The sequence below is a fragment of the Limanda limanda genome, chromosome 15 (assembly GCF_963576545.1).
Source record: "Limanda limanda chromosome 15, fLimLim1.1, whole genome shotgun sequence".
NCBI lineage: Eukaryota > Metazoa > Chordata > Actinopteri > Pleuronectiformes > Pleuronectidae > Limanda > Limanda limanda.
In genome coordinates this window covers 3,938,052-3,954,363 of record NC_083650.1, presented here as the reverse complement: position 1 = coordinate 3,954,363, position 16,312 = coordinate 3,938,052, and the positions used below count along the sequence as shown (strand labels likewise).

The 16,312-nt window shown below is 43.2% G+C and overlaps 1 protein-coding gene across 1 annotated transcript in view; it reads left to right on the top strand.

Moving 5' to 3' along the window:
* The window catches only part of atrnl1a (attractin-like 1a), a 182,918-nt gene that overhangs the window by 35,868 nt on the left and 130,738 nt on the right, over window positions 1–16,312 (top strand). Inside the window, exons 11-16 of the mRNA XM_061087743.1 lie at window positions 5,773–5,857; window positions 7,153–7,364; window positions 8,229–8,347; window positions 9,109–9,225; window positions 9,913–10,045; window positions 13,482–13,669. Of these exons, the coding sequence (XP_060943726.1) occupies window positions 5,773–5,857; window positions 7,153–7,364; window positions 8,229–8,347; window positions 9,109–9,225; window positions 9,913–10,045; window positions 13,482–13,669 (854 nt within the window). The remainder of the gene's footprint in view (window positions 1–5,772; window positions 5,858–7,152; window positions 7,365–8,228; window positions 8,348–9,108; window positions 9,226–9,912; window positions 10,046–13,481; window positions 13,670–16,312) is intronic.

Below are 16,312 nucleotides of genomic sequence, written 5' to 3'. Positions count from 1 at the left end.
GTGAGGAGGAGTGTGTGAGGAAGAAGAGTGTGTGAGGTTGAGGAGTGTGAGGAAGATGAGTGTGTGAGGCAGAGGACTGTGTGGGGTTTTGTGAGGTAGAGGAGTGTGTGAGGTTCAGGAGTGAATGAGGTAGAGGAGCGTGTGAGGTAGAGGAGTGTGAGGTTGAGGAGTGAATGAGGTAGAGGAGTGAGTGAGGTAGAGGAGTGTGAGGTAGAGGAGTAAGGGAGGTTGAGGAGTGAGTGAGGTAGAGGAGTGTGTGAGGTAGATGAGTGTGTGAGGTTGAGGAGTGAGTGAGGTAGAGGATTGTGTGAGGAGTGAGTGAGGTAGATGAGTGTGTGAGGTTGAGGAGTTAGTGAGGTAGAGGAGTGTGTGAGGTAGATGAGCGTGTGAGGTTAAGGAGTGAGTAAGGTAGAGGAGTGTGTGAGGAGTGAGTGAGGTAGATGAGTGTGTGAGGTAGAGGAATTAGTGAGGAAGAGGAGTGAGTGAGGAAGAGGAGTGGGTGTGAGGTAGAGGAGTAAGTGAGATTTAAGAGTGTGTGTGAGGTAGAGGAGTGTGTGGGGAAGAAGAGTGTGTGAGGTAGAGGAGTAAGTGAGGTTGAAGAGTGTGTGAGGTTAAGAAGTCTTTGAGGTAGAGGAGTTAGTGAGGAAGAGGCGTCGGTGAGGAAGAGGAGTGTGTCTGGATGCTGCAGTGCAGGTCGAGAGTGGGGATGATGAAGGATCCCATTACAGGCCACTCAGGCCCGCCACAGACCAGATGGCGTGCGGCAGTTTTCACCCCATGATGGAGAAAGAGAAATGGAAGAATGGAGGGAGCGCTGGGAGAAGGAAAGAGGGATTAGACCAACTCTTGACAGGAGAGGGACTGAAGGGAGATGAAGAGGGAGGGAAAAAAAGAAAGATGTGGAAAAAGATGGCTGACGTCTTACAATGAGGAGAGAAACACAGAGGGAGGAAGCGGAGGTGAAGCTGCAGCGTCTGCAACACTGCAGTTTTCAAACCTCTAAAACTGAGACTTAAACATATAAAGTAAAATGTAATAGTATAAGTGGACTCTTATAGTCCTGGACGGCCACTCTGCAGATGTGTGAGACATAAAGTTCACATTTGCTGTCCAACACGCAGCGTTCCTCTGATTTCTAATGTGACCCGAGCCTCATTAAGTTTGTCTGCACGTCCCACCGCCGGGATCCTTTAATGTGAAATACAGTCCATGCTCTCAATCGTTCGGCTTCAGGCATTTTGTTGTTGTGTCGACTGGAGTTTACAAGTTTCATTTTTAGTTGCATCGAGAGTATTTTTTCAAACATAATCAATATTTCGTATCTCTGGTATCATCCCCTCTTCCCCCTTAACTTTTCATCTTCCTCGTCACTCCCTGCTGCTGAGAAACAAACGCTGGATGTGAGGAAGCAGATGGAATGAGAGAGCCGAGCATGGAGGAGGGAGCGGGAGAGAGATAAAGAGCAAATGAAGGAGGGATTTTGGGAGATAAAGAGCAGCACTAAGGAGGGTGAGGGAGAGTTACCTAAAGACAATAAAGGTGTGTGCCTGTTAAGAGCAGATCATAACCGTGTGAATAAAAACCAGGTTCAGAGGTAATAAAAACAGTAAAACATTTGTTTACGAAGTTGCCGTCTTTATGAAGTTGGGAACGACGTCGGGGGGTGAATGTTGTGTGTCTGTGGTGAATGTTGTGTGTGTGTAGTAAGCGTGCAGCAACACGTCCCTCGCCTCTGTGAGAACACACCCCCTGTCTTTATAAATGTCATCATTTATTCATCAACGCTCGTATCTGCAGATCTGCACAAGTTTAATGTCCACCAGGCAGATCTCTGTCTCACTGCAGAGGGAACGAGGGAGGAAGTGGGGGGGGGGTTGAAAGAGAGATGTCGTCCATCTCGAGTCACAATCTCTGTTTGGATTTAAAATATAATAAAGACACCAAATAATCAAAATAATCTCCATCTGGTGGTTAAAGACGGCATCGCCCAGCTTTTGAGAGCAGAGTGGGTCCGACAGAACACCCAGTCAGCCACCAGGGGGCGACCGAGACGCTTTGGCTTCACTGTTTGAAAGCAATCACGTCGTCCATCTTTATTTTCAGTCTGTGATTATTAATAATACGGTGTATACGGCTGAAACCAAATTGAGAGCTGTCAAACTGCAGATAACACAGGTGAGTGCAGATCTCAGGTTTAGACTCAGACTTAAAGATCTCGTCTCACAGCTCAGCTCCGGCTCTCTCACTTTAATGTTTCCTCCGTGGGCTGCTCAACTTTCAAACTTCTATATTCTTTTGCCAGTAAAAAAAAAAGGCAATTTAAGAAAGTCATAATCCGAGTCCTATCTGGTATAAATACTTTTGTCTTTTCCATTAAAGTATGAATCTTGTTTTAATGTCACACTACTTTTAAACTTGAATATGATTTTTATCATCCTCAATTAAACGTGAGAAGTTGCTTCGCCTCCCCAGTTCACATTGTTTGGAACTTTTACTAATGGTTTATTGTACAGATCATTACATTTTTAACCACTTTCCTGCAGCTTTATGAGAAAATTTGCAAATATAAGTTAATAGCTGTTGTAATTTGGTTTAAAATGATGCGGTGTTAATTAAAAGGGAAACAGAGAAGTGGCTCTTGGTGCAGTTACAGCTGTAATGATGTTTATCATATTAGAGCTTTTGTTGAAATGATCCAGTGTTAGGATGGAAAGTGGAACTGACCTGTTTGATGGACTTTGGGGCGAGAGCAGATAATTATATCCAAAAGTTTAGAATAACTTTAACAGAGATGTTAAACCAGAGCGACGTCATCCATCGGTTCGTGAGTTTGTCAACAACAGTTCTATAAACAGTTCTATTTCTCACAATCGTCATTCTCACCTGCAGCGTTCAGTAGAAACATTTTTCCAATTAAAGTCTCTTCTAATTAAATCTCATAAATGGACGTCGCTGCAGTTTCGGTTTGAATTTCTTTCCAGGAAAAAGCATTTGGAGAGATTTCCTCTGCTCGCCCGTCTCCTCTGCTCTCACTCGTCTCTCTGGGAGATAATTAATTAGCTGCACCTGTGGAAGTCACTTCTGTCTCCGTCCCTCGTCGTGTCTTCATCGTTCCTCCTCCTCCTCCTCCTCCTCCTCCTCCTCCTCCTCCTCCTCCTCCTCCTCCTCCTCCTCCTCCTCCTCCTCCTCCTCCTCCTCCTCCTCCACTCCTCCATTCCTCCGCTCCTCCATTCCTCCGCTCGCTCGCTGCTCAGGGGCTGCGAGCGCTAATTTGTTTTTGTTTTGCCGCGCTAACCTTGGAGGGGCGACGCGGTGTTATTAGCTTCTCCCGCTTCTCTGCTGCCACACATTAGACTCAGGTCGACACGGAAGGCACTTTTCATTTGGATTTAATTCTCCCTCACCCCCCTTCAACCCTGCCACCCCCCCCCCTTCCTCCCTCCTCACACTAATTAGATTTGGGGAGAAAATGAACTCTGATTAAAATCACGGCCCTTTCCAAGTTGACACACCACAGGCACACACCCACACACTGCTACACAAACACACACACCTGCCACACACACACACACACACACACGCACACACACACGCACACACACACGCACACACACACGCACACACACACGCAAACACACGGTCACATGGCTCAGCTGACTGAAAGGCCCAGGGCAGGCTGGGAGCTTGTTTGGAAGAATTGGGGACCTGTGATATATTAGAGCAGTGGCTGCTGTTCAACCCTCCTCCTCCTCCTCCTCCTCCTCCTCCTCCTCCTCCTCCTCCTCCTCCTCCTCCACCCTTCTTCATTAAGACCTCCATTAGTGCAGATCAGATCGAACTGTCAATCACCTCGGGCCCCTCCGCCCGCTCCGATCTAGAGCCATGATTTCTCTCTGTGTCCCACCATGCATTATTAACACAGATTTTCTCATATCCTGAGAGGAAATTAAAATCTGTTTTGATGCCTGTGTGTGTGGGTTTGTGTGTGTGTGTGTGTGTGTGGCTGATAAGCATCTGTTGCACTTCTTTGCTGGACAATTTGAAATTGTTTGTATGGTAGCTTATGTAACTTTGAGAGTTCAACAAGTGCAACAGCTTGGAGACGATGTGATTCCAGAGCTTTTTGGTGATATGGAAATAGTGTGAAAAAAGTTATACACAGTAACTGACTCGTGATTACTGAGACAGGGTTGTCAATTTGTCTTCCAGGTTATATTAAAACACAGACGACACAACATCTGTGTGCATACGCAAGATGTAGAAATAGAATCTGCAGGAGTATTACAGATTCAAATCCCCCGAGCGACTTAATGCTAATTTATACGAATGCATCACCAGTCAGAAGGTGGAAATTGGACGAGTCGGTACAACCTGAGATTATTCACGATGGCACAGACTTCAGCAGTGACAAAGTTTTCTGATTTCAGTTATATGCTTATAACTTAAAGTTAAGAATCTAAGAATAACACTTGCATGACCTTAGGTAACAGCACAGGAATTATGTGAGCAATGAGATTTATTTATTATGCAACTTCCTCCCACTTGTAATGAACTGTGACAGTCGGGGGGGGATCTAATCATAAGCAGCTCTCCTCTGCAGCGTCTTGGATTTAAAATGTTTTTAAGTTTGATTAATATTTTTCAATCCTTTACTTTGTAAACAGGAGAAAACGTGGAATATTTTAGCTTTTATTTCACCCAAACTGTACATCTGTACTTAATTTTGTAATGTGATCACATGTGAAACTCCAACACCACCATCGCTCTGGTTGTCATGTGACTATGACTGACCTTTGACCTCTGCTAGTTATGAACTCATTACTCATGGGGTTGATTAGAACCCCTCTCCCCCCCTCTCTCTTTCTCTCTCTCTTGTCCTCTGCCTCGTCCCTCGCTCTTCAACGAGGACTCCCAATTAGCACGCGGCTTAACGAGGTCGTTAGCAACCTGGCGTCCCCGAGTCCCCGACTCCGTTTACGTTTAGGCAAGGCTCATCTGGCTGAATGGGACCTTAGACTAACACACGCACACACACACACACACACACACACACACACACACACACACACACACACACACACACACACACACACACACACACACACATTAATTTCCATATTAAAATAATGGCTTCACGTCGGGTCGTTAAAACATCAGAGTTATAAAATCCAAGCAGTAAAACACACAGAGCTGATAGCTCCAATGATAACTAGTGAGAGGTTCTTTATGATGGAATTTTATGAAGTCATCTCCCAGATTATCTCCACTATCTTTTCCTTATCGCCGTGGTTTTATGTGAAAAGGTACGAATAATGAGTTCTTATTCCTTGGGGAGAAATTAGCAGGTTGAAGTGTGGGTCGTCCTCCTCTGCTCATTCGTCTCCATGGCAACGGCCAACATCAGCGTCTGACCTGGTGATGCTCCTCTGGTGCAGCCGGGATCCTGGTGTGCCGGACCAGAGACTGTAAATAGAGATGGACGACATGAAAGATCCCAAAAGTGAAGGCATAATCGGGCTGCAGTGAATGTTTTTAACCCCACCTCCTCCATGTTAGCAGATGGGACATGGACCAAACTAAACAATCCAAGTCGAAGTTAAATGTTGTGGCTTCACTTTTGAGAGTTTTAATGGCTTCCATCTTTATTTACACTCTCAGACAAAATCACAGAAACACAAGAAAAACTTGTATGTGTGTGTGTGTGTTTGTGTGTGTGTGTGTGTGTGTGTGTGTGTCTGTGTGTGTGTATTTGTGTGTGTGTGTTTTCCTCAGCTTGTGATGAGTGGTCCATCCTCCCCAGACCATCGCTGCACCGGGACGCCAACCGCTTCGGACACTCTGCTGTCGTGAGCAACGGGTGAGTTCTTATCTCTTATTTGCTGCCTTGCTTTAGGACACTTGAGCAGTGAACTTATTCAATTCTCAAATCTGGTTGAATTTGGTAAATAATCTGTTGAACTACCGAGTTCATGCAAATAAACTCCGTCCCTTCCATGACTGGATTATTCCTCGGTCCATGTTTGCATCTTCTCCCTGTCTTCCTGCTGTGTCCTCTAAGATTTGGAGGCGTCTCTGTATCGACTTTCTTCTCCAGCGTCTCGGCTGTAGACGGTTTAGGGATTGATCTTTCATCTCGATGTTAACTTTAGTTTTAGTTCTCACTTTCCTCGACATGTCTCCCTCTCTCTGCTGAAAGAAGCCGAGGTCACGTCTCTTCTGCTTCATCTCTGCGTCTCTCTTGTCTTCATGTGAATGTTTCTCCTGACTCACACTCTGCAGCCTCTCAGTATAAATACAGTTTGTATATGTGCAGTATTTCTCTGATGCTGTTTTCAGACATGACATGAACATTCAGGTTGAAACTACCCGGCGACAGGACATGTCTGTGTCTGAGATATTTGACAACATTGTATATCATGTGGGACTGGAAAAAATAGCTTACAATCCCAAATAGAGTCCCAATGAAATGGATTCTTCTAATACTGATGTATCAGCAGATTTATATTTAAATAAGAGTGTCAGCCACTCTTAAAATGTCATCATTACACTTTTATGACAAAGAAATGTAATTGAGGTTTGATATTTTATAGTTTAAACCATAAACTTGTTACAGCAGCAGATAATCATAAAGAGACAAGAGAACACAGGCAATATAAATCTAATAAAGATAGAATAAAAAAAAGAACATACACATGTCACCACAGACAGAATATTACGGAAAGGAGAATGTATAAATTAATAAGGAGAGGAAAGATATACGAATAATAAACAATATTTATATATAATACAGATAATATAAAAGTTTCATAAGAATGTACAAAAACAGTTTGTACTCCAACCTAAAATGTTGTGAGGCGACTCAGTGTTTAACTGTCTGACCCTTTAACACCATTTATCGGCTCTGAGCAGAGAAATGTCATCTTTGAACTTCAGACGGACTTTAAACCTCTTTCACTTCAGCTCCACTCAAACCAAAGTTCAGCTTTATTTTGAAAGGTTTCCTTCGTCTCTTCTCATCTGTGTTGATCTCTGCGGGCGTTTGTGTCTTTATAAAACTTGTTGCTGTAACTCTCCCCCCCTACCTCCACATCTGTATCAGCAGCTGTATCTGTGGCCTGTGGGATTCCGTGTGATTTCTCTATCTTCCCTCAGCTCCATGTTGATCTTCGGAGGTTTTTCCGGCGTCCTCCTGAACGACGTGCTGACCTACACCCCCCCATCATGTCGGGCCTTTTCTAACCCAGCTCTGTGTGCTGCTGCTGGGCCCGGCCTTCGCTGCCACTGGGTCAAAACCAGATGTTTTCCCTGGGAACCAAAACCACCTGACCAGATTCTACCTGCTGTGATCTGTCCTTCAAGACCTGGTGATGTCCTGTCTGCCAAATTTGCCGTGTCATGCCAATACTTTCTATTGCTTCGTCTTAAATCCTCTCACTGTCACGTCAACGCTTTCCCTAAAATCTACAGCACAGCCACACAGGAGAGCTTCTCCCTAAAGACCTTTTTTCATGAAAATTATAATTATCCTCCAGTATTTGGCCTCTCAGGTTAGTTTGCATAACATAATTATGGGAACAGAAGGTCACTGCTGCAACAATTACCTAATTTTAAAGTAATTAGGATCCGTCCGAACCCTCCCCCCCCTCCTCCTGTGTTTGTGCCAGATGCAGTCGCAGTAGTTTCCCACATATTCTGCTTCAGGCTCAGCGCAGGTTTAAGTTGGAACTACTTATGAAAATGATTCTGTCAGTTTTAAATAGAACAAACTCACAAATGGATTGACGACCATGTTTCTGTGCTACTGCAGATCACCTGGGTTTTTATATAGAACCTACATCATATGTTGGACTGGTTTTTATGCCTCCGACGCCCAGTGGCTTCTGGATCTCGATATCTCAAGTATTTTAACAAACAATACAATTGTGTGTCATCTGCATAACAGTTGATATTGATTTCATGTCTCTGGATGATCTCACAGGGGACGCAGGTATAACAAGAAACATATTTTCCCTAGAATTGAACCCTGAGGTACACCAAGCTTAAGGACTGGATGTTTTTAATCGAGAGAGAGAATCTCTCATAATCTGAGCTTTAGAGGGACAGCTGTAAATTGAAGATCACTAAATGTTGAGGCATCCCACAACAACACAAAAATAGAACCTGATGAGTTTAATTGTGTACATGTATTTGTGTTTATGTGTGTGTGTGTTTGCTGTGGCCTCTTCCAGACAGCACAGACGAGCAGTGTTTCCGCTTCTCAGACTGTGCGAGCTGCACGGCCAACACGTGGGGGTGCCAGTGGTGTGAGGACAGGAAGTGCATCTCCTCCTCCAGCAACTGTACTGTGGTGAGTCTTCACTTCTCTCAGGGATATTCAGATATTTAAGAATTCAGTTTCCTTGACGCCTTAACATGTTCTATAAATAACACAACAATCTCCCTATTATATCATAAAAAGTGACATTTTCTAAAAGTTTTGCGACATGGAAAAAACACCCTTAAACTTTGAGCTGACAGTGGCTTGAGGACGTGTCATAAAAAAACAGAAGAATTCCCTGGTTACCACAGACTGGGTCCAAAAAGTGAAGCAAATGTGGAAGTGCCTAAAACCTGTCTTCTCTCTAATGACCACCTGAGGGCGACTCCACTGGTTGCTTCTGTAAAAGTCTATGAGAAATTGTCTCTACTTCTCACTCAATTTATAACGTCAGTAAACAAACCAAGATGGAAAACTGTTCTCGAGGGCAGCTCACAAACCGATGGGTGACGTCACAGTGATTTAACTTTGCTCCTTTTAAATTAACATATTAAAACATACTCATCATATAAGTTTATACTATTTAAAGCTGTCAAGTATATTCAATTAAATACAATTTAAAAGATACTTAACATACTTAATACTTCAAGGTTTTTTGCTCTATTTTTACTCCCAAACCTGCTCTCTCTGTCTCTCTTTTTGTACGTGTGTCTGCATGTTGCTTTTGTGCGCTGGACTTGATTGAATGTGTGTGTGTGTGTGTGTGTGTGTGTGTGTGTGTGTGTGTGTGTGTGTGTGTGTGTGTGTGTGTGTGTGTGTGTGTGTGTGTGTGTGTCTGTGTGTGTGTGTAGCTGACCCTGGAGCTGGCCCAGCAGCATGGCGGCCCTCTGTCTCTGTCCCCCCCTCCATCCATGTTGTCTGAACACCAGCTGAGCTTGTGGAAGCACGGAGCCAGGAGGCGGGGTCATGTGTGTATCGTTTGATGTTGTTGTTGTTGACATTTCCTGTTAGGCTGCAGGTCAGATTGATTCAGGGTCAGAGGTCACATCCTCAGGTTTCATGGAAATTGAGGGAGGGACCAAAAATCCCACTTAACATTCAAGTCATGTTCTTAAGTGTTTTTTAACGTCTCCTTGATGGAAGTTAAAAATGATCTTAACCTTTCCTTTATTTCAGCGACATAGAAAATCACTATTTAAATGTTTTCAGGTGTAAAGCAAATAAGCTCCAATTAAAATATTATTTAGTCCATTTAATCTTGTAAATCTATGAAAACATAATGTTATATTTTCATTGCATTTCATAAATTTGTGAAGTATATGACAACTTAGAACCAGAGGGATGATTGACACATTATGATCCATTCACAGACAGATCATTCTTATAGACAAAGATCAACAAACACTTAATAAAAAGTCCATCACAATATGATCTGTTCAATGTATTGATTCTTTTCACTCTGCATGTTCAGTTCAGCTGAACCTGTTTCACTTTTTTTATCCATTTTATTTTTGTTCCACGCTGCATCGATTTCTCCAATTTTATTACATCAATAGCAGCGGAGGACAGTGGAGCTGATATAGTGTCTTCTGTGTGTGTGTGTGTGTGTGTGTGTGTGTGTGTGTGTGTGTGTGTGTGTGTGTGTGTGTGTGAAGTCGGTGAGAGACTCCTTCAGGTGTAAGCGTCGGGAGGAGCAGGAGTGTTTCCGACTGGCCAACTGCAGGAGCTGCTCCCTTAACGTCAACTGTCAGTGGGACCAGCAGCAGCAGGAGTGTCAAGCGCTGCCTGGTGAGGAGACACACGCACGTGCACACAAACGGAGAGAAAATGCACACAAACACAAACACACACACACACACACACACACACACTCACACACAACATAATGAATGCACAGAGAAATGCAATCCTACACATCATGCCTGCCTTGTGTCCAGCATCTATTTAGTGATGGTTGTTCTCTTCTCTCAGATATTAACAATACTCATCCACAAAGTGTAATATTCACAAGAACAGTAGGGGGCAGTAGGGGCAGTGTAGGGTAGATACTTGCCATTGTAACAACATTGTTGATTTAAGAGCCTCAATTATACGATGATGCCACAATTGCTTATTCTAACACGATCTCCAAGGTTACCAAATGTTTTTTATTTTCAGAACCAGGCTCTTGTCATCCCTGCTCTAGTTAGTACATAGAAAATGTTACAATCCTTAAAACATCTTGTTGTTTACGCGAAGTCGTGTCTAATAACCAAGAGCACTACGGCCCGACACAAGTTCAGCGCTTTGCATTCGGTCTCATGGCAGAAGTCAACAGATCCTGTGTCTGTTTGTGTTTTTCTCTCTGAATATTTGTCGAGAACACAACTCGAGTTGAATTCATGAAACTCATTTTATTCTAAGGAGGAGAAACTTTCTGGTCCTTAAGCTGCTTCCTGCATCAGGCGGAGTAATTATGCAACGAACACGAAGAGGATCTACACACAGACATTTACATAAACAGCTTCTCAAATGCACCAGTGCATAAATTGTAGTTTTGTGAAAAGCTGCATGGATCTGTCTGATAACACGAGACGCTGGAGGAAAACGCTGATGAGTGATTATTAAGTGCAGAGTTTCTGATGGAACTGAACTTATTTTTGCCCACTGAGCTTCAGAGCGTTTTCATGTTCCCACACAAACCGGCCGCATGTCTTCACTCCTCACATGTTAACACCCTCACACACCCGTGCAGGCATGTGCACATTCAGCACACACAGAAATACACCCCCCCCACCCAGCTGCACGGACAACCGGGCCCATTAGACGTGTTTACTGGATGCTGTGGTTTGGGTTTGTCTGTCCGTCCTCGGCTGTGAGCGTTTGACCGGAGCTGTGACTGTGGTGCAGAGGAAACGCTGCTCGAGTCCAGTTTCACAGCGTGTTGCCGGGGTGAAGCTCGCTGGTTGTGTTGAGAGTGTTTGTGGCTTTAGGCAGAGGATCATACTCTGCTTGCTCCCTTTATTCTGTCCGCATCACAGCTCTGTAGCCTGGTACCCCCCCCCCCTCCCCTCCGGTTTGTTGTGACCTATCGCACAGTTTAGACAAGGCAGAAAGAGCTCAGACACGTCTAAAACTGGGCAAAATATATTTTATATGTCTCTTCGTTAATAAATTCGTGTTATTTGTAGCTTAGTGGTATTTAAAGTGGAGGAGGGAGGGTTTGTGAAATGTTCAGCCACCAGGGGGCGATCAAAATGATTTGGCTTCCCTTTTATGAAACTGTTGTGTCGTCCATCTTTATAAACGGTCCATGTTCCTCACTCTTTGTACTTGTTGTGAAGTGCAGCCTTAAATTGTGTGTGTATACTGTTGTGTGTTGTTGTTTTCTGTTGTGTCCTGTTATGTAGTGTTGTGCTCTGTATCATATTGAAAATATTGAAGACATCCATATGTGTCAAAACAAGTAGCGAGACAGATTAAAATCGTACATCTTTGATATTTACGCCAAGCGTTGCTATTATTGACGTAATATTCCCCGCTCTGGCAGTTTTATTCTGACTTTACACAGACACACACACACACACACACACACACACACACACACACACACACACACACACACACACACACACACACACACACACACACACACACACAGCACTCAATTTCCTGCTGGTTATTAACGTGCACATACTGTAGCTCCAGCCCCGGCAGCATCACCCTCTTCATATATCACGTTTATGCTCCAGAAGTGGGAAGATGGAGACAGGAATTATCCGTTTTTCTACCTGTTTATTAAAAGAAAAATACTTTTTGCAAATCATGATGAGGAATTTGTGTCGTTGGGGCTTTTGTTGTAAAGTAGAAACTTCTCTCAAGTTTCCCATGTTGCACAGTATGAATCTTTGAGTATCCGTGCCCTTTAAGGACGAGGCCTCTGAGTGTTTCACTAACAACACACATTAAAAGTTGTGCTTTTATTTGTGTGTGTTTCTGAGGGAATAGTTAAGATATGTTTTACCTGACTATATTTTCCAGTAAGAATGTGGTTCAGATGAAGTTTTGTAGTAGAAACTCTCTCCGCCTCCGCCGTCTTTTCTTCAGACACTATGTTATGACTAATTGTTCCAAATGACCCAGCCTGTTTTCCTCCAAAGACCGTAACTGATCCATCTATTTATTTTTCAGTTCTCCGCTCCGTCCGTCCCTCTCCTCCATTAAGGCTCATTTCTGTTGCTCTGGGCTAAAACAAATAAAGAGAGCAGGTATTTTCTCCTCTGTGGCACTAAGAGGCTGGCGATGGAAGCCATTATGGGCCTGTGAACGTAATCGCTCCTGGAATCCAAAATAAACAAAGCGGAGGCAGAATGACTCTTTTCTTTCCTTTCATCCTGACAAAGTAAGCGGCCTCTCCACCGCCGTGGCGTCCACGAGCGACCCTGACGAGAACAATGAGAGCGAGGCTGCGTGTGTATGGGAGACTTGTCTGCCTTTGTTAATAAGATCCTTCATCATTACACATAATCACCTGCAAAGAAAGAATCCCATGTGCTTCTCAGTTCTGGGAATTCTGCTCGTTACCGATTCAGCTCGGTACAAAGCAGGAATGTTTTCTCTGATCGGAGAAAATAACAATTACATCAGCCTCTAAACGCAGCCTAATAAGATAATATATAAACCACATTAACCAGAATTAATTCCTTGCTACACGTTGAGTTGCTTGTGGGTTCTGGCAGCAATGATTCGTCTCCAGCTCACCGCTCCATGCACATTGCAAGAAACCTTATACGCTCATATTCAGATTCTGAATATACTTGCTGTTAAGTAATACACATATGAAAGATGAAAGCTTTGTGTATAAGATGCAAGATGCAATACCCCCATTTAGGTCCAGGCAGGAGCAGGTTCTTGATAGGGTCAGTCGTCAGTGACAGAAATAACAACACAGGTAAACTCACAAAATATAAAGTTAAATTAATAAGTCCTCCTCTGATGAATGACGCTCTTGAAGAATCAGGGGAAACCATTTATTTTTCAAAGCACACAAGAGGAACGAAACACTGAAAAAACATTATAAATCTACTTTAAATTATGGTGTAGTTCCTCTCCTGCCCACCAGAAGCCCTCAGTAATTGTTCCCATTACTTGTTCACTCACCTTTGTGTGTGTGTGTGTGTGTGTGTGTGTGTGTGTCTGTGTGTGTGTGTGTGTGTGTGTGTGTGTGTGTGTGTGTGTGTTGCAGGTCAGCTGTGTGGAGAGAGCTGGCACCACGTGGACGACGCCTGCCTGAGGATCAACTCCAGCAAGGAGAGCTATGACAACGCGCAGCACTACTGTAAGAACCTGGGAGGAAACATCGCGTCGCTGCTCACAGACAAACAAGTCAACTTCGTCCTGGAGGAGCTGCAGAGACACCAGCTGCAGGACAAGGTGGGTGGGGGTGGGGGGGGGGGGGGCACATGAATACACACAACTTCAGAGGAAATGAGAAAGGACTCCTGTAGAGAGCCACCTTCTATTCTCCACTCTGGATTTCCTGCTTCTTAAAATGACTGTCGTTTTTATAATATTATATGATATGAAATATTTATACGCAGTCAGATACAGTAGGATAAGATAAGTTAATCGTTTATTAGTCCCACAACATCGATAGGGGATAATGAAAATAGAAACATCAGTAAAGCAATAAGCAAGGAAATATACCATAAGCACAAGGAAATCAAAAGAAATACAGAATGACAGAATATAAACAGTATCTGGTTTTATGCAGCGCATTTAAGAGAGTCTGGAATGGAATTATTATTATAATTTTACACCTTAAGAAGCCCAGAATCAAGTTTATTTCTCCTTCTATAACTGTGTGTGAGGAAGTATTTTTCTAACATTTTCCTTCATTTCTTAGAGAATAATTCATGGATCTTGATTAAAAGAATCGGGCATGTTATTACTATTATGAATTGTGTGATTTGGTGCGGAATCAGATTCTAAAATGAACTATTGAATTTAGATGTGGTCTCATTTAAATCAATCAATCAAATATACTTTATTCTCCCTGTGGAGAAATTTCAAATTTCGACCAAAGTCAACAGAGGCCCCTGATTGGTGCTCGATCAGCAGTCGGCAATTACTGTGTGACCTCATCAAAGATGGTGGCTCTTTGACGCATCAGATTTCCAACCTGCTGGGTTCGTTAGTTTTCTTGCCCCTTTCTCTTCTCTATCACTGACGTCCCCTGACACGTCCCCCCCCTCCAGCCTGATGTGTTGCTCTGTAGCAGCAGCATCAGTCACTGTGTCTCTTCTCCTGTGTGTTTTCATGATTCCATGTAGTTTGTGGTTTCCTCCCTGTGAGAGATGATACAGTGTGTGACCTCCTGTCGTCAGTCTGTCGTGAACTCACAACGACCGCAACACTCACAAGACAACAAGTCCTTATCACACACACACACTCATGTCACCGCTTTTGCGGAGGACTTGTTTTAAGACAAAACTCTCGTGCTTTAAGTTGAATGAGTTCTCGTACCATCTCCTCCTGATCACATCCCGTTCTGCTTCACCTCCAGAGACCAGCAGGAACATCCACAGTCCTCATTCTGTCCAAACACACATTCTGGGTTTATGCTGAATGTGACGAGCCGAGCAGGAAACCCTCCGAGCTTCATCGTTCTCAGTTTTAAAAATTCTCTCTTCTCTCTGCAAGGAAACGGTCACGGACTCACGATGAGGGAATTTCATACTCAAAACACTTTCATAACAAGCGTTGAAAAGTGTCTGTATCCTATCAGGCAGCTGTGTAATGAGAGATCGGAGAGAAACAGATGTGCATGTTTCACGGTTCTGCAGCAGAACGACTCACATTCACGCAGATACATTCTAACGCAGTGACTGTAATATGAAAGTGATTTGAGTTTTCACCTGCGAGGGAAGAAACATCCGTCTGATTGATGTGGACGACTGGACGGATGTTCAATTCCCCGGAGTTCATGATGAGACATGATGTTCACGATACAGCTTCTGTGACACTGTGATTTATTCCAAGATGCCCGACAATGTTTCCCTGTTACCGCAATAAATCTGTAGTTATTGATGATCGGACGTCAGCTAATGTGTCGTCTCTGGATCATAAAACACATTTTATGATCTTGTTATTTCACTCGTGCAACAAGAGTTGTGTTGTGTGAAAAATCAAACCTGGTATCAACATCTGTCCCGTGTGATCTGATTAGAGCCCGAACTGATTCATCATTTGATCCAAAGATCTGCTGGTGTTTATATTTTAAGTAAATGTTTTTATTATATTATTGGTTGTATTTGTATTTTCTTTTTTATTTATAGTTTTTATGGTAAACTTTATGGTTAATTTATAAAATATGAATATTTCTTTGTCCTGAGAGCTTGATAATGACGATTTTTAAACATATGTCGACCATTTTAACAGATTTTCTCTTACTGCTAATATTGCATCGGTCGCCAAGAGTCCGTGTCTGTCAAGTTCTTGATTTGATCCCAGCTGGACAGCGCGTCCGTCTGTCACCCCCCCCGACAGGGACACGTGTCCTGAATGTGTCTCCTGTGGTCACTTCTGATGGAATCTCTCTGTGCACATAATCATGAACGTCAACGTTAAAAAATACCTGATCATGTTCTTTAGCATGTTCCACTAGATGTGTTTTGTGTGTGTGTGTGAGAACAGAGACAGGAGCTGCTGAGCAAATCAACGTGTCGTAGCTTTACAAGGAAATCTGACATGAAATTATGAACATTTTCCATTGTGAGTGAGCATAAGAAACACCAACAACCATTGAAGAAAAAAATTCCTTTTTGAACTGAGCCCAGGACACATGGATCCGATCAAAAGTGGACGACCCAAAATTAATTTGTTCATGACGGTTCAACACGGACGTCATTTCGGAATTAAACAAATTAAATACAGTAAAAACGATACTGCAAATATAGTATGATGTCCGATGCTTAAAATTACACTAAAATACCAAATACAATAACATTCAGTTGTAGTATTTGTTGCGTTTGTAAAGGATTGAGGAGCGGTTTAGTGATTTGATGATTCTACAGT